Source organism: Myotis yumanensis, unplaced genomic scaffold, assembly GCF_028538775.1.
Source record: "Myotis yumanensis isolate MYYU_CA2020_CCGP unplaced genomic scaffold, mMyoYum1.0.hap1 SCAF_4, whole genome shotgun sequence".
Taxonomy (NCBI): domain Eukaryota; kingdom Metazoa; phylum Chordata; class Mammalia; order Chiroptera; family Vespertilionidae; genus Myotis; species Myotis yumanensis.
Window position 1 is genome coordinate 48200003 of NW_027223755.1, and position 23260 is coordinate 48223262.

The window sequence follows — 23260 nt, forward strand, 5'->3', positions numbered from 1 at the left end:
CAAATGGGAGAAAGGAGAGGAATAAGCATGTAGAAGGAAAAACAAACAAACAAACAAATGGAATAGAAAAATACAAATTATTTGACCCATTAAAGAAATGAACAGTTTGTAGCTAAAAGGAGTACCTTAGTAAGAGAAAACAAGCATATGCACAAGCTATATCTGTTTTTTCTCATAAAGAAAACAAAAAATACGTAAAAATGTTTACCACTTTAAAGAAGAGAAAGATTGACATTAGCGTTTTGACGATCCTTAGTGTCCATGTCAGGGTATTCATGGCATATAATCAGCTCAGTTATAAACCCAAGGTATAGACATGAGCTGCATGGGAGTTAAAACATGAGACTGTGTGACTACTTGAGACACTGGGTTCAAACTCTAAGATCATAAGTGTGTTTAAGTCTGATTCTTTAAGCCACTTAAAGCTCTGTGAAGACACAAGATGATCCACATTAAAAAATCACTTGGTTTTATTTTGCTGAATAGAGCCATAGACCATGATAGACCATTTTCAATTATGAGATGGCTCAGAAAGTATGTATGAATTCAGAGAATGTTGAGACCCTATACTTTGTAGTACTGAGAATTTAATCTTTCATTAGAAAGAATAAAATCTAACCAGTGAATTTCCAATTATAGATTTCATAATGAATTCTAGTTATTGCTTCCTGGACCTATCAATTCCATTAATAGATGAATATCTTTTCTGAATCATAACTCAAAAAGAAATGTCAGTATTGTATCAATGATATTTATATCATAAATAATAAGACAATGAACCCATTCTACTTGGATGCACTGGTCATTTATACACAATTGGAATTCTGGGGAAAATATCAAAGATAAATCAATTTGTATATAGATATTAGGATAAAATTATATGCTTTTCATTTCAGACAAGGGTAGGAGGGAGAATAAAGCTCTGATTTTTAAAGTGCAATGGGCAGGGATGGGAGGAGAAATGAACAAATATCAAATAAAATTCCACAAATCATACAAAATGAGATTATCAGGATTTCCTAGTTAATTTGGAAAAATATATAATAAAAGTAACTCTCCACTGAAGCATAGTATATTGATTAGAGCCTGACATAAAAAAATAAAATAATTCTACTAAATTGTAATTTAGGCTATTAAAATATTTAGAATCATTTTGCAATACATACAATAAATCAAATCATTATATTGTATACCTAAAACAAATACAATGTTATATGTCAATTATATCTCAATTAAAAAATATTATTTGGTCTACATAAAGTACAAACCCTTTTATACTTAAAGAATATAATTCTTAGCATAAAGACAACATGCATAAATAAACCAGTTAGTAGTTACAACCATCATTTCTCTTTGCTTTGAAAGGTTAAAAAAACTAAACCAAATCAATTAGTTAATGTTCAGCTTGTGTAAAATCAGTGTACTTTGGAAAATTCAAATTTAAAAAGAGTAAATCAATAGTACTTTTAGAAATACATGTTATTCTACCCAACAATGAATTCTCTGCCTCCCTCCCCCCCATAAATCCATTGTACAACCTTTGAAACTCAAAATAATAATTTAAAAAATTTTTAAAAACTGATTTGAGAGAGAGAGGGAAAGGAAGAAGGAAAGAACAACATTGATGTGAAGGAGAAAATCCACTGGCTGCCTCCTGCATGCTCCCTACTGGGGATCGAGCCCAAAACCTGGGCATGTGCCCTGACCAGGAAATGATCTGGTTCCCTTTTGGTGCACAGGATGATGCTCAACCAACTGAGCCACACAACCAGGACTAAAATGTAGTTCTTTAATTAAATGGTCATATCAGGTGAGAGTCTTTTCAAGTTCAATATGGAAAAACTTTTACATACAAAGTAAGTGTTATACTTTGCTGTAATCAATTTTAGTGATGCTAATATATCTCAAAATATGTATGGAATGCCTCTTTGGAAATACACATGAAGTATTATTAGGCTATGCAGTGGTCGGCAAACTCATTAGTCAACAGAGCCAAATATCAACAGTACAACGATTGAAATTTCTTTTGAGAGCCTAATTTTTTAAACTTAAAACTATATAGGTAGGTACATTGTTATTAACTTAATTAGGGTACTCGTAAGGCTTAGGAAGAGCCACACTCAAGGGGCCAAAGAGCTGCATCTGGCTCGCGAGCCGCAGTTTGCCAACCACGGGGCTATAGCCACACTTCATTTTCAACCAAAGAGTTTTGTCCAATTTACACACTATTATTCAGTCTTTTAAAATATCAACTATTTGCAAAACATTTAATCTAAACCAAAATGCAGGAATTTGCTGTACTGAGATTATTTAAATCAAAGTGAATCACAAGCCTTGAAAGTAATTCCAAAAGAAGTTTCAAAATTGCTTTCAATAGTAACAACAGCATTGAACACAATATACAGCCTCTAAAGACAGTTACATGAAAGAATATTTATTTATAAATTCTACTATTTGTTAGAAAAAACAAACCTGTTTATTTTATATTCATTTCCTTTATAACTGTAACCCTTCATTTGGGTTTTAGATGTAAAAAGCATGAAAAAGAATTTTACTTTTATTTTTCATTTTGTTTACATTTTTCAATTAAATCACCTCAATTTCTGAACTATAAAATAGAAATTTAACATTTCTAATTCTGGACACCACAAATGTAAAACAAGTCCTATTTAACATGGATTTAAATGATATCTATAGATATGTTTAGAGTGGAAAGGATTCTGATTTTTTGAAAATGACAGAAAACAATTTTCATTTGGGAGAAATCAACTAAGTATAAAATATGACTATTCTCACACAGGCAACACAAATAAATTGCTTGCTCTAATAAATTCTCAAAATGGATTTTAATCTCATTCCAAAAAGAAAGAAAATTTCTAGACACAAAGACATCTCATTCAATGTTTTAACATACATTCAGCAACTTAAAATATTATAAGGATCCAATATTTTCATCTTTTATAATCTCAATATATTATATATTTAATATATAATATATACAATACATACAGGTAGTCAGCAGGATTACAAAGTAATTTTTTAAAAGTCTGATCAATATTGATAAATATTTTTATATTATTAAAAAGAAATATTTAGGATCATAAAATAAAATAAAATATGGGAGTTCCAAACCTAACAGCAAGATTGCGAATGTTCATAAAGCCAGTCATTTTTAAAGATCCCTCAAGTTGGACAGAATACATTTAAAACAATACTCATGCTACTTTCAAGCAGCAGTACTTGCAGATAGTAAGCATGTACATCTCCACTGAATTTAAAATTACTATGCAGCTTTCTTTACTGTAATATACAGTAGCTATTTCTTCCTTTCTGTTGGATTTTTTCATTATTGTCCTTTGAAGAGTGACTAATATATTACCAACAGAAACAACTTTAGCTCCTTAACCTCCTCTAAAACATGGCTCAGTTTGAAGAGTGTTCTGCAGGCAGCCACATGAATATTAACAGTACCTTAATACCACTGAGAGCAACCGATAACTGGAGTCATAAGAAAAGTTTCAAAGACTGTTTCAGAGGTTTCTGTAAACCAAGGCAATCAGAAGTATTACCCTTGCAGATAGCCCTCTCTCACATCAGTTAATACAAGGAGTTAACATGTCCAATGCCACAGTATAGCACTTAATCTATTCAGTAATTTTACATATAACATCATTAATTCACCCTGAGAATACAGAGGAAGCATTTCAAACTCTGATATGTTTCTTTTTTCCTTTGTATTTGCTTTCTTCTGTTTTTTTTTGTCAGCCCTTCAAGGGCACAAATATTTGAATCCCAAGTGTGACTTGGATATCCTTTTTTGTTAACTGAGATTCATGCCACAGTGAGATACTGGTGATAGAAAAGCCCAAAAAGGCTTGTAGAAAAGAGACACGCAGCAATCCACCAGGTTAGAAAAGACAGAAGTCCTCGAAAGAGCAGAGGAGTGAAAATGTTTTTTAAGCTGCTCAGTGCCACTGTTATCTGTGTAACAGTTACCTTCACCTTCCCATCAGCAGATGGTAACTCAGAGTAAACAGAATTGGATGGTAGACTATTATCCACTGGCAAGGTAGAGATGGATTCTGGATAAATGCCCCAGGAATGATGACCTAGAAAATTCAAGACACAAATAAAACTTGAAGAATAACTAATTCCAAAGCTTCTTTTTAAAAATAATAAACTGTTTAATTTATATTTGAAATTAAAACAAGAATTTTGTGGCAAAATAAATTATTTTATGTTAAATATAAAGTAAAATAATAATCTTTCAACATACCTAGTAAAATATTCATTCAACTTGATCAGCCTGTAATCTGGCCTCATCCGTAAAAGTATATATAAAAGCTACAAGTATAATTTACTTTTGATAGCTACACTAAAATCTTCTAAAATAATAAAAAATTTTTCCTTATGTAATATCTGAATCAACTATCTCTACTGAAGTGACAGACTCAATAACTTCTTAGAAATCTTTTCTTCCTCTAGAATATCAGAATAAATTTCTTTCTCAGAAACTATCTGTGATTTTAGTGTGAAAGACTATTAATAGCTTCCAGAAATTTTTTCATCATATACTCTCCAATGTTGGATAGGGTATGAATCACATCATTTACAATTGAGCTACTCCTTTATGTTCCATAGATTCCTAAAGGACATTTCCAACTATCATCAGCTCTACAGTACCTACTAAGCCCACTCAAATAATACTTTTAGTTCTTTTAGTTTCTTAACCCCTCCTCCCACTGGCACCAAGAAAAACGATCAACACAATAATAGATACTTCCTGAATAACAACACACAGGGACATGATACCTTAGTTAACAGACTTATAGGATAACTGTTCTCCCATGGAGAAATCTCTACTCTTCAACTTAAGCTATATATAAAGTAGAACTCACAAAAGGATTCTCTAATTCATATAAGTTTATAAGTATCTTGGAATAATTTAAATATTAGGCACTAACAAAACCTTAAAAAGTTCTTTTATAACATAAAATAAGATCAACAGTGATCACTCAAGTTATTCAATAAATCTGGGAACTAACCTTTGGTAATCAATTTTTATAAGTAAAGCACAACATAAAACCATATGGGCTTGAGTTTTCAACATGAGAAATCAACTTCTAAAAGTTTTCCATGTTTCCTATTCAAACTTTTCAAGAGAGGAACAATTTTAAGATGCATATTTCCTTGTAGGTAACAAGAAGCATTATTAACCACAGGTGGAAAGTACAACATGTTCCCAGTTGCCAGGGCACACCTACCTAGTGTTTTTAAAAGCAGAGTTGTGTGAAGCAGCATCACCAGAGGCGCCACGTACTGCAGTGCAATGACACAGAGGTAATAAAAGACCCGAGCCACCTACAACCAACAACATTCTTCAGTGTCTAATATGGCTGACATGTTATGAGTGATTTAAACTTTCAAGTAACTGTCAAACTGAACTGTTTAAGAGATAAGAAATCCTTTCATGGAAATGAAACTAAATGGTAATAAGTTTTGTACCTCATTATAAATGTCCCCAAACTGACTTCAGAAAGGCTCAGTTTGAAGATAAGTTTCTTCAAATGTGAAAATATTAAAATAGTTTCCTTTAAAAAGTTATTACGCGATTAATATAAATTGAAGAAAATAACCACAAAAATTCAAATAGTATATATTCACTTATATTTCAAATACAAAACAAAATAAGCAATCTCTAAAGACAGACACCTAAAAAAATATCAAACTAAATAATAGTAATAGGCAGAGTCATCCATGAACAAAACCCCCTCATAAATAAAAGCATCAACTCCCCATCCTATATGAATATATTTGTTTAAGGTCAAATAATTATAGAGTATGAAAAGATATAAAGGACAAACAGAAAAATGCTGAATGTTGGTAAACACTCCTGAAGTAAAAAAAAAAGGGCTCTAACACAAAATCTAAAAAAAAAAAAAAGACATGACCAGGCTAGATGTCCAGTCCTCTACAATGCTTGAGCCTCCTCTGGAATCCCCATTAAGTTAAATATTTACGTTTCATGGTCAATTTTTGGAATAATGTTAAAATAAAATATATGTAGTCACTAAAATTAATATTTCCTACCCTTTAATTCATAAAGGCTTGACAATATATTGTAATGTCTTTCCAATCAATTAGAGGATCTCAACTTAGCAATAGTAGACATACCACAGCTTTACACCACACTACTGTAAGGTGCTTAAAGCACTTAAGGCAGAAAGAGGAATTAAGACCCTTTTTTACATGGAAGAGACTGACGAAGCACAGAGGGAAGGGGGGTTGGCAGTGGGACTAGATTAACCAAAGAATTTATATGCATATATGTATTGCCCATGAACACAGACAACAGGATGGTAAAGGCCTGGGGCAGGGCGTGAACTGGGTGGTGAAGAGCAAGGGGGAGAAAAAAAAAAGGAGGGACATCTGTAGTATTCTCAACAATAACAATATTTTTTTTAAAAGACCCTTTCTTTTAACACCAAAATCAGATCAAAGTCTCTTGATGTCTGTATAAAATCATCCCGTTTATTTACAATAAATATACTATAAAATAAAATTACAATCTATTAAAAGAAACCAAATTATTTTTTTCTTACAACACAGTATTTGTTATTTTTCATTTTAACTACAGTATAAAACTTACCATTTTCTGTAGCTCCACTGTACTTATTCGGCCTGCTTCTTTCTTCATCTGATCCACACACTTCTGGGCTAAGTTTAAGTAAGCTTGCAGGTGACTACGCATCATGGCCAGCCGTAAAGCACACAGCAGGATTATTACCCAGAGTCGCAGAGTATCGAATGTAGCTTCTGTCATTCTACAGATCAAAAAGTTGACATGGTGCTTCAAAGATCTTATTATGCTAGCACGTTAGTTATGTGCTAATGTTCACCATAACCTATAGTTAGAAACCTACACTTAGCTACAGTTGAAGATATAAAGCAAAAGTATCCCACTCTGCCACAGACTTGCCTATATAATACAGTACTTTCACTGGTATAACAGAACCAGATAGATGAATGGTTCACGAAAGTAAAGTAGGAAAGATATCTAAAAGAAAGAAAGTACAGTAGTACTTGGGATCCTTTTCTCTATCAATCCTTCTCCATGGAAAAAAGTTGACTGTGAAATGAAAGGAGTTGGGTGCTCTTCAACTGGAGACCAGGAAAAAGAAAGCAGGAAAGCACTGGAGACTGTGGAACTATTAAGTCAATGACCCATCTACTGCATGGGGGAAAAGTAGGTCTACAGTTGTTCATGTGGAAAACAATACAGTATTTAATAAATAGAACAAGAATAGACTCTGTTTTGTGTACTCACAATTGTAAACCTACTTCTCTCCGTCCTGTATTGTGGCTAGAAGATGCAAGGCCATCCACAGCCCTGCATCTTTCCAAGGGGCCTATAGACAACATTGTGCTCTCGGGAGCTGCGCAACAAGGGGGCTTGACTGATAGCATCCTGAAGACAGCTATTACACAGACTTTGAGGGTGACGGGTAATGGAAATGAAGGGAATAGAATAAAGCAGTTAATCAAAAAAATATTTGCTCAGTTTATGACTTCAGGATTTATAATAACAGTCATTAAATAGTACTTCTAACTCAGATTATTTAACTAACCTCATAAAGATTTGGGAAGTTGATCTAATGGGGTATCTCAAGAAGAAGTCTGAGCTGGGATAAAATACATAAGTAAAGAACAGGCAGAAGACATTTCTCCAAATTCCTGAAGTCATTCTAGGTTTCACTGTATATGTTCTATGTTCACTTTTGGTTTTCTTCTTATGAGGTCATGAGCACACACAAATGACCACATTTTATTTTTTTGATGCTAAATCAGAACAGATGGATGGATTTAAATACATTTCTGGGTTGAAACTGCATTATAACCGTTTTTGCTTCTGACTACAAATAAAGACCTTTGAATTACTTATGAAATGGATCAGAAATGGGGATGGAACAAAGAAAACAAAAATATAGGAAGGCAATACTAGGTCTTCATATAAAACAAAATTTTTTTATAATTTAATATATAAACAAGGCAAAATCATTTATCTCCATTTCCTTTAAGCATAGTATTTGCTACTAATATGCACTAAGTTTAGTTAGGGTGAAAGTGGGAAATGAATGTTGGTAAGTGCTAAGTGCTTTATATATACCAAATCTGACTGAATAAACCTTAGCCTTATTTAATTTCTGAGTCCATTACTTCATTTATAAAATGAGATGAGAATAGCAATCACACACAGAATTACTGTAAGAATGACATAAAATATGTAAATTATCAACACCTAGCATAATAACTGGTGTATGATGGATATATCATGAATGCTGGGTTCCTATTTTCCTAATTAAACTAAGGCAAATATAAAATCAGAGAATATAATAATCTATATATACAAAAGGTTAATATGCTAAGTGTCCCTCCAACCATTTGACCGGTCGCTATGACATGAATTGACCACCTGGGGGCAGACACTCAACGCAGGAGCTGCCATGAGGCGCACTGGCCATTTACAAAGAAATGGCACCGTGGACCTGGCGCCAACAAAGCAGTATTTGGCTTCCCTTAAGTGGAACATAGGCCCTGCCACCACCCCGGAGTGACAGCCCACCAAATTGCAGCCCACGCTGCCAAGACCCCATGGCGCAAAATGCGGCCCACAGCCCAGCCCAGCCCAGAAAGGGTGGCTGCGGGCACTGGGTAATGATGTCACGTAGCAACACCCAGCTTCCTCCTCCTAGCAAATAGCCTCCTTGGAGTTTCTTCAGCCCGGGAACACAACTTGTTTTATAGCCAGGTGCAAACATTTTACACTTTAACCAAATGTTTGTGAAGTGTTTTCACGTGCCTCATCTCATTTGATCCTCACAGAAGTCCTGGAGTAGGTAGATAGGAGGCTCAATAGAATCCTATTTTCTTTTCATTAGCCGGAAAACGGAGATATAGAAAGTTTAGAAAGTTGACTGATTGAAAAGTAAGAAATGATGGACCTTAAAAATGACTTCAGGTTTTCTCACTGCGCAGAGTATAGTCAAACACTGCTACAGTTAAATATTTTACCCTTTGTTCTCCCTGCGTGATCTACAATAATAATGTGCTTTGTGTTGATACTTACTGCTGTGTTGCTGACAATTATCTGAAAGAGCAGTTGGGGTGCTTCACTGGGCTGGAAAAGGTCTAGCTAAATCAGAAAGCAGGTCTAATTAACCAAGTTTATTCTTTTTTTTTTTTTTTTTAAATATATTTTATTGATTTCTTACAGAGAGGAAGGGAGAGGGATAGAGAGTTAGAAACATCGATGAGAGAGAAACATCGATCAGCTGCCTCCTGCACATCTCCCACTGGGGATGTGTCCGCAACCCAGGTACATGCCCTTGACCGGAATCGAACCTGGGACCTTTCAGTCCGCAGGCTGACGCTCTATCCACTGAGCCAAACCGGTTTCGGCACCAAGTTTATTCTTTATATATAAAAGGCTAAGTTGACTCTCGCATGCACCATACGTATAAAACTCTCACTGGTGCCAATCGCACTTGTGTGTTTCAATCTGTCATTGTCAATCGTGAATTTGGTTGACACTTCTATTATAAAGAAAGGATGAATAGCAATATTAAAATATTTCTTCAGAGACAAAAGAAGGGCCCTTGAGTTTAAGAGAAAGAAAGACATAAGCAACTTGAAGGGGAAAGTTTCGGGCATGCTAGAGGAAAGAAAAAGAGGAGGAGAGGAGAGAGAGACTCACTTTTAAATACTTAGTGAATCTGTGAAGTTAAATTTACCATTAAGGCTTAATTGTGTGGGGGAAAAACATTCTTTTATTGGTACTTCCCTAATTCAATAAGATTAACTTTTAATAAATGTTATGGCCCTGGCTGGGGGGCTCTGTTGATTGGAATATCGTCCCATATAACAAAAGGTTTCAGGTTCGATTCCTGGTCAGGGCACATACCTAGTTTGGGGGTTCAATCCCAGGTCGGGATGCAGACAGGAGGCAACTGATCAATGTTTCTCTCTCACATTAACATTTCTCTCTCTCTTTAAAAATAAAAAAAAAAATAAAAAAAGTTATGGTCATCACTGATTATATAATCTAAGACAAATCTGTACCGGGATCTAAAAGTATACATAACATAAAATGCACACTGTGGAGTCAATGACTAGTCAAAATTTTCTATTTTAATTTTGATGAGGTAAAGCACTGAAGGGAATATTTATTAAGCACTTATTTCCAGCTGGTTGCATTACATGTGTTCTTTCATTTAATTCCAATGATAGCTTTGTGAGGTGGATACTATTATCTTCATTTTCCAGATGGGGAAACAGAGGCTCAGGGAAGTTAAATAATCTCCCTCAAGTGACAGTTTTAGTGAAGATCAGAACTGGGGTTTAAACCAGCTCTGTATGAACCTTTCTATTACTCTAACATCATTTCACAAGGCTAATGAGTTAACATATCAAGTACATTTATTAATGTCTTTTAGTAAATTATTTCTATGTTTCCTTACCATCTTCTGTTAAAATATGGCTGTCTAAGTGGAGAGATAATATTAGATAATAATGTCAAGGCATTATTTAAAATTTTGATCAGTGCGATGATGATACTGATATGCAGGAAAATGTCCTTATTTTTTAGAGGTACACACTAAAGTACGTAGGAGTAAAAATGTTATGCCTCTAATATACTTGAAAAACTACATAAAACAAAACAAAAAAAGGGTGAAGCAAATATGGAAAATGTTATAACTACTATGGGGGCTTTATATGTGAATTTCCATTTATACTTATTTTTTCCTCCATAATTTTCACAATCAAAACAATAAAAGAATTGTACAAAGTATCTTTAAAATAGGCACAATGACAATAGAAAAATATCAGATAACAACTGGACAATAACTGAAAAAGCAGAAAAACTTGTAAGTATTCAAAATAATGTTAATGCAGGGTAATAATCATCCACATTTATTAATAAAGATCACAAAAAGTAAAATGAGGACTTGAAGCTTCACTTTTACAACACACTTTTAGCATTTCTATTGTTTTAAAAAGTGTCCTAATATTCTACTTAAAATTTTTAATACAGTATACATTTTTTTATTATATAATGAAACAAAAATTAGCCCTCAAACACCCATACTTACAAAGGGACACTTTCTTTACCCAATGGTGGGTTCATAATGTAGTCTTTGGTGATTGGTTTTACCCAGAGCAGAACCATAAGTAAAGGTGCCAAGAAGTTGATATGAAGCAATGTTCTGAAAGTATGCAAGAAATAAACATAAAAATCCAGAAACAAAATAAACTAATAAACTACAGAAACTTGGGACTTACATAACGAAGGCAAAAACTTATTTATAGGATTCTATATTTTTAAGGTGCTACTATCACCATTATTTAATATTTATCATTATCATTTAACACTGATTTGAACCCTTGCAAAATTATTTCACTGTCTTAATTTTTCAGATAAGAACACTTAGATCCATGAAAGTTAAAGGACTTGCTCATAGCAATTATTATGTCAAGGGCAGATCTAGCATTAAAATCTAAATCTGTTCACTTCTATTGTAGCATTAAAAACCCCTCCTATCTCCCTGATTTAATACACAGGTACTTAAATGATTCTCTAACTTTACATAATCAATGAATTCAAAGATTTTTCAGTATGCAGTCATCTTCTGATACTTTTCAGTGTAGCTAAAACAACATGCCTCATTATTTACAAGTAAGATATAGGGACTAGCAAGATCCATAATACTAGAAGGCATACAGTAGATGGAACCTATTGCAACAACTCAGGAAGCTTTCAATATATAATGATCACGTATATTGTTCTAATTATGTTATTAAAATCATAAATAATTTATAAGTTTTCTTCTTGGATATTATAAAAATACATGAAATAAATTTCCCTATCCTTTACTAATCAAATAAATTTATATTACTCCTAACAAGACAATATACTTTAATACAGCAAAAGGTTTCAGGTATGAGCTATACCTTCATTAAGTGTTGTCCCAAACGTGTACCCCACAGAGATAGATGACTAGTAAGGATTTTTCTTATTTTAGAAAAAAAGAGAAATCCTTCAGATTATTTTATTGCCATGTACTACTTTCATTATCAACCACAGTAAGGGCTACACTGGAAGGTTTAACACACACACACACACACACACACACACACACACACACACAGAGCTGGGAACCATGAACACCTGACAGGGAAAGGTGGAACTCTGGTTCCAAGCTCTGGCACTAAAATGAGTACTAGTGCCTGGCCATGGGGGTGAGGAGGACGTTGTTCTTTGTGCCAGTCATGCTACTCTCTCAACAAAATGGGCTTGCCCACACCCGTGTATCAGGCAGAGTGCTATAACACAATGTGGGGCTACAATAAACTGAAAATAAGACTCCAAATCACTAAAGTGAAAAATCTTAAAAAGAAGCCACATTTTAAAAGGAAACTAAAATGTGCCTCCGCCCCACCCCAAAACACCACTAAATGTTTTTAATGTTTTAATAAAGTGATTCTCTCATCTCACAGGCTGGGTAAACCTTCGGGTGTGGGGAAGAAAGCAGCAGTATTAGGTATGCAGTGTTGCTAGGGAACACTCTAGTATTAAGGAGCAGCCCACAGCGGTTTCAGTAGCTGGTGAAGGACTCCCCTCCACCCACCCTTTCAGCTTATTTAAATCATAACACTGGGGTTAGTGGCCTAAAGTGTGTGTGTAGAGAAGGGAGGAGAACCAGGTTTTGTTTTAAAAGAAGCCATTAGATAAATGGAATGGTGGGAGAAAGGCAGGATGTAGCCAAGAACATACTGAGTAAAAAAGAGGAGGAAAAAGTGGGATGAAGCAGTGTGCATTGGTAGGTGAGAGTAAGTGAACACATACACATATCTAAAAAAATGGAGGTAAGAAAAAAAAAAAGACTGTCAAAATTAAAATAAAGGAAATGACATAGGTAAGAGATATTGATATAAAAACACTACAGAATCAGCATCATTAAAGTATGGGTTTTTAAAGAGCAGAAATGTTAAGAAATGATCATTCAGAAACTTAACGACTATAAATACATATATCTAAAAAGACTATTCTCAACTCAGGCTTCTATTGCAAAACAAAAAGATGAGGAGGGAATTTGGATGTGGATACGAGCTGGATCTATAAACCTGTCAGCTAAGGTATCTGCATCAACAAAAAAAATATATACGATAACCACAAAGAATATAGTAAATGGGTTTTGAACTATATATAGGCTTTCAAATATGATTTCTCCATTTTGAGAACTAAAATAAAATTTGATAGTTAAAAGTAGTCTATGATATTTAACAGTGTACACTACTAACAATCCCAAAAATAAAACAATGCATCCTTCTAACGTGTTGTACAAACACCTCTTATGTATACATATTTTACTTTATGTAAATGTTTTTTTTAAATTAAATAACACTGTTTACATACAATTCAAAGAAAATATTCCATAGATCCTCAGTTCAGTTGTAGAAATTACAATATCAAAAATTGTCCTGCGATAAAAAGTTAACATAAATAATGACATTTCCATTCTAACAGGTAAAACAATTTAGCAATTGATGTTATATTTTTTAAACCCAGGACTTAAAATTTGGAAGTGAATAAAAAAAAAACTTGCTTAAAGTAGAAAGAGGAAGTAGTGTGACATCAAATTAATTTTCAATATAAAAATGTATGATTTCATTACAATAATATACCTTCAATAAGATGGAAAACATATATTTATCTGCATGTGCTTATGTACATTTTCCGCTTACTGTGTAATTTTTTCTGTTGCCAAATTCAGGGCATCCAGATGCATTTGAGCCAGCCGTAATCCAGGAAATGTCAAAAAAGCCCCAATGAGTGAACAGAAAATAGCCAGGAAAAATTTGAAAGTAAGTTTTGAAACAGGACCCCTAAAAATAAAATTTTAAAAAATCTGATAAATTTTTACAGTTACCTTTCTAGGAATTTTTCTTTCTTCTAATCAATCATTTAAAAAACACAGGAATAGTAATACACAAAGAGTAACTTTTACAAAAGGACTGCACTTATCCAAATATCCATAGAACTTAGTGAACTATAAACGAAATCAGGCATCTCTTTAGCTACATTTGAACAATCCAACCTACATATTCAACATAGAATTTGATATGTGACATGTAAAAATTCTGTGAAAGATACTAATTTTATACAAATGTAAAAATTAAAAGAGTATTTCTAATAGTGACAGTCCTACTTAAAACTCTTTCACTGGTTACAAACAAAGAACCACTCATAATAAATCTATTCTACTAAAAATGAAAAAATTTAAGTGATGCTTAATTAAAAAAAAAAAAAAAAAAAGAACTTACTGAGATTCTAAACCTTGCTTTTCAAGAAACTGCATCGCACTGTTTGAAAAATTTGTAAATCCTGTAGGGGAAAAATATTATTCTTACCACTGAAGTAAAATACAGAATCTTTCTTTGGAAATAAAATGCTAGAAAACAGAGCATCTTACACTTTGAAGTGACTAGTTTAGCTCTTTCATGTGCTAATTATCATGCCATAATGCAATAAAATTTGGTTACTAGCAGGAACAGTCTTTGAAAACATCCTTTTGATATTTGTACATTCCATGAGTGTGCATAAAATTTGCATTAAGATTTGCATCTGTGTTTATGTGAGTAAACTTTAGCATTACAGAAACTCATTTAATTATAAGGAAAAAGTGGGGAAAGAGTGCATGTCTGAAGAAAGGTAACAAAAACTTAGCTAAAACTAAAGAGGAAGGAAGATATTACTTAATAACAATAAAGGTTATTTAGAACATTGCAAAATATGCACCTCTAACCTAATTTTAAAAACTTATCTGATGTAAAACTTACTTGAATATTGAAGTAAAAAATAGTAACACTAGATAAAGCAAAACTGATTTTTAAAGTTGTATGAATTACCTGTTTCGAGTCCAAATTCCAGATAATTTTCTGTTACAATCAAGACTGCCATTGCTTTCACGAAGAAAAAAAATCCAAAGGTAACACAGACTGATCTTTCACCACCATCTTTTACTTTAAAATAGTGTGTAGTTAATGAAAATAGAACTTTGCTGCAGAAGGAAAAGTTCAGGAAAAACTACAAATAACTTTGTGGGAGTCAGACACAACCATCTTTACAGAACTTGAATTCCAATAAAATTTGACTACATTTATTTTGATTCTACAACATGCTTATCTACGAGGTGCTCTTTGGATGGAAATGAAAAAAAAAATACAATGAAAATTTGAACAGTCTTCTAAGATATAGGACATAAAGAAATGAAGCAAATCTAAGTGAAATCCGTAACATTTAAATGCACATACACAGATTAAGTTGCAATTAGGAAGAGAATGTCTTTCTAGTCAGTCTGATTCAAATTTTACTAGGAGATTAGTATAGTAATTTTATGACATAGGTTCTCAGTGACATGAAAAGCCAAGGTAGAGGTTATATTAGGGAACTATCTTTAATTGGGCACATTTATTAAACAGTTTAGATTTAGATTGAATACACAAACACAAGTCATAGGAATCAACTGTAAATCATCCAATAACTCAAAATCTAAGAATTTCTAATACCTGTTGGTAAGCTGTGATACAAAAACTAAGTATCTGGTTCACCATTTCACAGTATCATTAAAAAAAAACAAATTCCAGTTGAATACTCAAAAACAGTTAAAGGTTCAATTAAAAATATTAAAACATTTTCATTTTATATGAACTCCCTCTCACTAACTGGTCAAGATCAGATTAATGGGTGATCCAAACTAGAACCCAGATTTCTATTATAACAAATTGTTCTCCTTGAAGGCATAAACCCACCAAACCAAATAAGATGCTTGGCAAAAAAAATATAGAAAGCATTTTTTAGATACCACTGTATGTCGAGCATGGAAAATGATGACAACAGTCATGTAGTACTTGCTAAGTGCTAGGCATTACCAATTAACTCATTTCATCCCCACATTAGCCAGCTATTACTACTTTTATAGATTTAAAAAAAAAAATCTGTCGAGACCACCAAGATGGCAGCATAGGTAAACACTTGAACTTGCTGCCATGCACAACCACATTAAAACTACAACTAAAAGACAAAACGAATATCATTCAGAACCACAGAAAGGCTGGCTGAGTGGAAATTCTACAACTAGAAGGAAAGAGAAAAGCGCAGAGTCCAGTAGGAGGTGCAGAGGTGTGGAAGTGCGGAGGTAAGGAGGCAGGCGAAAGGGGCTGGCAGTTGGGTACGCTGTTGTCTTTTTCAATTGGGAGGGAGAAACAAGCTCCCGACTGCTCTGAACTCCAGTACCGGGCGAGAATTTGGGGACCCAGACTCATACTGAGAGAAACTGGACTGTCTGGCATTGGGCAGTAACGTGAGGGAGGCTTTCTTGCAGAGGTGCTTGCAGCAGTCATTGTTCCTGCACAGGGCTGGAGAACACAGACCCCGGGACCTCTCCAAGGCAGAGCAGACTGGCAGCCATTGTGGTTTGCTCTGCACTGGTGATTCCCTGAGACCCCGCCCCACCCAATTTACAACCCCACCCAAGCTGTGTGCAGAGGCTTTTGCATATGAATGGCCTGGCCTTTCTCTGACTAAAAACCTGGGCAGACTCAGTGAGCGCCAAAGCCCACTGAAGCAAGTCCTGCTCCATAAGGGTGTCTCTAGCACAGAAGTTCTCCCATTGTAGAACAACTGGTCCTCACAGCCAACTGGCCTGGAGGTCAATTCCTCCCAGTGATACCAACTACAATCAAGGTTTAACTACAACAAGACTGTGCACACAGCCCACAAAGGGGTGCACCAAGAGTGTCCACCTCAGGTAATTAGGGAGGCTGAGCCACTGGGCCCTATAGGACACCTAGCACACAAAGTCACTCTATCAACACAGGGAAGCAGCCAAAATGCAGAGACAAAGAAACAGGTCACAAATGAAAGAAATGGAGGAAAGCAAACGACTGGATATAGAGGTCAAAACCATGGTTATAAGGTTACTCAAGAATCTTCTAGGAACCTCTGAGAAATATAGTGAGACCCTCAAGGATATGAAAAAGGACCAATTAGAAATTAAGCATACACTGACTGAAATAAAGAATAATATACAGAGCTCCAACAGCAGACTAGAGGATCCCAAGAATCAAGTTAAAGATTTGAAATACGAAGAAGCAAAAACACCCAACCGGAAAAGCAAAAGGAAAAAAGAATACGAAAATATGAAGATATTGTAAGGAGCCTCTAGGACAACTTAAAGCATACCAACATCCGAATTATAGGGGTGCCATAAGATGAGAGAGAGCAAGATATTGAAAACCTATTTGAAGAAATAATGACAGAAAACTTCCCCTACCAGGTGAAACAAATAGACTTACAAGTCCAGGAAGCTCAGAGAACCCCAAACAAGAGGAATCCGAAGAGGACCATACCAAGACACATCATAATTAAAATGCCAAGGGCAAAAGACAAAGAGAAAATATTAAAAGCAGCAAGAGAAAAACAGTTAGTTACCTACAAGGGAGTACCCATACGACTGTCAGCTGATTTCTCAACAGAAACTATGCAGACCAGAAGGGAGTGGTAAGAAATATTCAAAGTGATGAATAGCAAGAACCTACAACCAAGATTACTCTACCCAGCAAAGCTATCATTTAAAATTGAAGGTCAGATAAAGAGGTTCACAGATAAGAAAAAGCTAAAGGAGTTCATCACTGCCAAAACAGTATTATATGAAATGCTGAAGGGTATTCTTTAAGAAGAAGAGGAAGAAGAAAAAGGTAAAGATAAAAATTATGAACAACAAAGTGACAACAAATACGTATCTATCAACAAGTGAATCTAAAAATCAAGTGAATAAAAAATCTGATGAACAGAATAAACTGGTGAATAGAATCGAATCAGGGACATAGAAAGGGAGTGGACTGACAATTCTTGGGGGGAAAGGGGTGTGGAGGTTGCGGGAAGAGACTGGACAAAAATTGTACACCTATGGATGAGGACAGTGTGTGTGTGTGGGGGGGGGGGCGGTAAGGGCAGGGGGTGGAGTGGGAACCGGGTGGAGGGGAGCTATGGGGGGAAAAAGAGGAACAACTATAATAATCTGAACAATAAAGATTTTAAAAAAACAACCTGTCACAAACACATTAAGTAACTGGCCCTTGAACACACAGCTAGTTTAGAGGTGGTTGGGATTTCTAGGCCATCTGGATGCAGTCTATTCACTTACCAATCCTATATAATAAAAGGCCAGTGACCATAAGCATAACGACCGAAACGACCACTCGACCAGTCGCCATGAGGTGCACTGACCACCTCTCACCGCCCCCCCCCCCGCCCCCGCAGGCTTCGATTGCAGCATGGCGAACGGGGAACTACTGCGAACCAAGGTGAGTGGCAGTGGGGTGGGGTGGGACTGGTAAGCGGGAGGAACTGCCGACTTCTTGGTCCCTCCCCCTGGCTCCCAGGCTCTGGGGAAACTGGAGCCATGCTACAATTGAACCACAGCGAACTGGGGTGGCAGCGGGGTGGGACTGGGGACTGGCGAGTGGGCAGTAGATGGCCCTGATCGCAGGCTAGGCCTAGGAACCCTATGTACACAATTTCGTACACTAGACCTCTAGTTTATTATACTGCCTCTATGAAAGTGTATGCACCATGCAAGTAATGTGATAGTTTAGCAGTCACAGGCAATCTTTTATAAAGAGAGCTGCCATGACAGAAGTAAACAGCTCAAACAGATTGAAGAATCCTTATTTAGGAATGGCTGGGCAAGGATAAGGACTTTTGTCCTTACTCCTTAAAAGGAAGCTGTCCTGACCTGGCAGGTATGGCTCAGTTGGTGGGGGCATTGTCCTGTGCATCAAATGGTTGCTGTTCGATTCCCAGTCAGAGCAGTGCAGGAGGCAGCGGAACGCTGTTGCGCTCTCACATCAATGTTTCCCTTCTCTCCCTTCCTCTCTCTAAACATCAATACACTATTCTTTAAAAAAAAGGGGGGGTCGGTGAGGGGGAAGTTGTCCCTTAACAACAGCCCTATTTATAAAACGGTGGATACAGTTATTCCCATGCTCTATTATTAAATACTACCTAGGATACTGGATATAAATCTAGAATCAAGGCTGCTTCTAGCTACAGCACCTACCCTAAATGAGAAGATTTGAAGGTATTTAAGTAGATGACTTTCTGGCATCTTTCACATCAAACTTAAAAATGGAAATAAATCACTATGAGAATTCACACTCCATAATATCAAGGATTCTTGTCTCTTACTCACTGTTACATTTAGAGCACCAGGAAGAGTTGCCTGGCACACAATAGATATTCAACCAATCAGTGAATAAATTTTGCCATAGAAATAATGTTTTACACTGTTCAGTTTAGGTAAGTTGAAATATTACTAATTGTATGCTTTAATGGCAAATAGATCTTTTGAAGAATAATATCAAAAACAGCACTGTTTCCCTGGGACAATGTACTCAAAGAAGAAAACAATATAGAAACAGTTTTAGTCTGAGATCTGTTGGTAATAACAAAAATTTAAGCTATTTTCCACTCATGGTTTTAAATTTAAAGGACTTCTGGGTTTTATAAAGGCTAAGGCTTTGATGGATAGTTCCCCCTTTAAAATGTCAACAACAAAAAATAAAAAGTACAGGAATAGCTCATCTTTGCCCACCTATTACTGGGGCAACTCAGATCAGTATGTGATGAGAAGTATCTTCATTAACCATTAGTCAAGTACCTCATTTTTCAGTGAGTATCATCCCTTTACCTGCCTTTCCCTGTTCTCACCTCAGTTAATTCCACTCTAGCTAAGCTTCCTATCACACAAATCTCTCTGCTTTTTTCAAATACCATGATCTAAGATAAATACTTTCTCAAATTTGATACATAATTACTTATTAGCAGTAACATTATGTTCCCTGAAAACAATATGGTCTTGTATGCTACAATATAGACCAAATGAACTTGCTCACCCTGCCCCCTGCCCAGGATCATTTACAGCATTATTTCGCTAAAAAAAAAAAAAAAAAAAAAAAAAAAAAAGATTTTATTTATTTCAAGCATTTTGAAATACAGTCTACATGTAAGTTGGAGGTACTATCTAAAAACTGCTGTACTAGGAAGTGGTTTCAACTTTTAAATCTGTCTCTTTAAAGACTACTATAATATTACTTATAATGCTACATTTTATAAAGTACCTCATTTGCCTCTAAGACAAGACAAAAACAGATAATGAAAAGCTAGATATAACCTCTAAACTTTTTGATTAAAAAGACCTCTGCATGTTTTCATATTTGCTATGAATGAAAATGCTTTTAGGACACATATAACCAAAAACACACTTTAGAGCTTCAGCATTCATCTTCTGAAGACATTTACCAGATATATTACTTTCATTCTAAATGTTTTCTTATATACTTAACCATAACTCAGGATATCTACACTAATAAAAGAGAAAAATGGTAATTGGCGTACGACCGCTACCCTTCCGATTGGCTAATCAGCGTATCCTTATGCAAATTAACTGTCAGCCAAGATGGCGGCCGGCAGCCAGGCAGCTGGAAGCGAACATGAGGCTTGCTTGCTCCTGTGACTGCAGACTCCAACGTTCCCCGCCTGACTTGCCGGACTCTGAGCTGGCAGTTTGAAACATTCTAACAAATATAGCAGACTGGGATCTCAGAGCTGAAGTTATACATTGTTTCGATTATAGAACGGCAAACAAACCAGCAGCGGAAGCCTCAGAGCTAGAGCCAGAGCTAAAGCTGGCCCAGAAGAAAAAAAAAAAAAGAAAAAAAGGAGTGGTTGGGAGCTTCAGTCAAAACCCCTAGCCTGAAAGCAGTCCTCAGCCCCTCACCCAGACTGGCCAGGCACCCCAGTGGGGACCCCCACCCTGAAGGGTGTGTGACCAGCTGCAAACAGCCATCATCCCCTCATCCAGGTTGGCCAGGCACCCCAGTGGGGACCCCCACCCTGATCCAGGACACCCTTCAGGGCAAACCAGCCGGCCCCCAGGCCTCTGTCCTATATAGTAAAAGGGTAATATGCCTCCCAGCACCGGGATCAGCGGAGCCACGAGGCCTCCTGGCACCAGATCAGCATGACAGGGGGCAGCGCCCAAACCCCCTGATCGCCCTGCGGCTCTGTGTGTGACAGGGGGTGGTGCCCCAACCCCCCCCCCCACCACGGGCCCTGCTCTGTGTGTGACGGGGTAGATCCATAACCTCCCCATCGGCCCTGCCCTGAGTGTGACAATGGTGGCGCCCCAACCCCCTGATTGGCCCTGCTCTGTGGGTGACAGGGGGCGGTGCCCTAACTCCCCTATCGGCCCTACTCTGTGCGTGACAGGGGGGAGCTCCCCAACCCCCTGATGGGCCCTGCTCTGTGCGTGATGAGGGGAGGGGCAGTGCCCCAACCCCCTGACTGGCCCTGCTCTGTGAGTGACAGGGGGCAGTGCCCCAACCCCCTGATGGGCCCTGCTCTGTGCATCACAGGGGGTGGCGCCGCAACCTCCCCATTGAACCTGCCTTGAGTGTGACAGGGGGCGGTGCCCCAACCCCCCAATCAGCCCTACCCTGAGCGTGACTGAGGGTGGCATCGCAACCTCCCAATCTGCCCTGCTCTGTGCATGACAGGGGGCGGCGCCCCAACTCCCCAATCAGCCTTGCTCTGAGCCTGACCAGGGGCTGCACCTAGGGATTGGGCTTGCCCTCTGCCACTCAGGAGCAGGCCTAAGCCAGCAGGTCATTATCTCCTGAGGGGTCCCAGACTGCGAGAGGGCACAGGCCGGGCTGAGGGACCCCCTCTTCCCCCCCGAGTGCACAAATTTTTGTGCACCGGGCCTCTAGTCTACATTAATAAAAGAGAAACATGCAAATTGGTGTCACTCTGCTATGCCCACCAGCCAATCAGAGCAACTATGCAAATTAACCCAACAAAGATGGCGGTTAATTTGCATATACAGGCATGGAGCCAAGACTGAAGGCTCCAGTCAGAGTGAAGACTGAAGACTGAAGACTGAACGGAGGGGAGAAGCCAAGCCTTGCTGAGGCCAGAGGGGAGAAGCCTAGCCTGAAGGCTTGGCTTCTCCACTGCAGCCGGACCAAATGCCTGGGTCCCAGGTGCCGGAAGAAAGGCCTATTGCGTGAATATATATATATATATATATATATATATATATATATATATATTTTTTTTTTTCCAGTATTTTGAATAAATTACTTCTTTAGTATAAGAAATAAAATAAACAAACAAATATCATTGATTTATAATTATTACTGCCACCGAATATTCAGCAGCTTAACACAAGGTTATCTTGCTCAGTTTAACTCTGCAGTACTCTGGATATAGAACAATACAGAAATCTAAAACTCTACTAAAGTTAAAAAGCTAATCTGCATAGTATACGTTTTCCCTAAACATATTTGTGAGTCTTCTTCCAATTTTGGCTAAAAGCTACTAAATAATTTATAAGCAATAAAAGCATACTGCATCAATGCAGTATTCTGTAATATTAAGCTTAAGTAGAATTGTCAAATTAATAGAGTATCAATTTCAATTAGAACGATTAATGGGGGTTTAACAAAGTACATTTACTTTCCATGTCATTTTAAGCTACAATGAGAATTTTTTAAACCTTCCACAACTTAATCATTGCATTCACACTACCACTATTTTTTCTTTTTTTCTATGAGAATATAATTCATTTCAGAGTTTCTGCATTTTTGCTCTCACATCAAAGACAAACACTGGTAGTCTATAGTTGGTTAAAGTACTAAAGCATTTCCAAGGAAAAAAAATTATGAAGACTAAATATCCAAACAGGACTCTCTGACAGTACTCAACAGTCTCCAGGTAAGAGAGATAAAGCAGGACCTGCTCCACCATTGGTGCAAACTCAACCCATTAACCTAGTGAAAATATATGGATTATAATGACAGAAGCCAAGTGTGTGTGTAGGCAGAAAAAAAGGTTGCAAAGCATTAATCTAAAATATCTTGCATAATCTAAGCTTTTGAAATAGTTTTTTGGTTAACCAAGGTGATAAACACATTGTATTTTAAATTTACATTATAATTTATATTTTAACAGTTAGTAAGAAAGAAAAACTACAAAGTTAAGATTTCTCTGCTTAAACTTTCTAACTTCTCTTCATAGGTGAAACATATGAGTCTATTACACAATTATTTTAAAAATTAAACAATTTTAAAAGTATAA

General features: G+C 36.4%; 1 protein-coding gene across 3 annotated transcripts in view; it reads right to left on the reverse strand.

Moving 5' to 3' along the window:
- Positions 1–3717: 3717 nt before the first annotated feature.
- Positions 3718–23260, reverse strand: part of TMEM161B (transmembrane protein 161B) — a 71625-nt gene continuing 52082 nt past the window's right edge. Inside the window, exons 6-12 of one of the 3 annotated variants that reach the window (XM_070412301.1) lie at positions 14968–15119; positions 14383–14443; positions 13804–13944; positions 11151–11264; positions 6650–6824; positions 5265–5319; positions 3718–4109 (exon numbers count right to left, since the gene is read on the reverse strand). In XM_070412301.1, the coding sequence (XP_070268402.1) occupies positions 3832–4109; positions 5265–5319; positions 6650–6824; positions 11151–11264; positions 13804–13944; positions 14383–14443; positions 14968–15119 (976 nt within the window). In that variant the 3' untranslated portion in view covers positions 3718–3831. Of the gene's footprint in view, positions 4110–5264; positions 5362–6649; positions 6825–11150; positions 11265–13803; positions 13945–14382; positions 14444–14967; positions 15120–23260 lie in introns of all 3 variants that reach the window. The other 2 variants (XM_070412300.1, XM_070412302.1) reach the window with 2 other exon arrangements.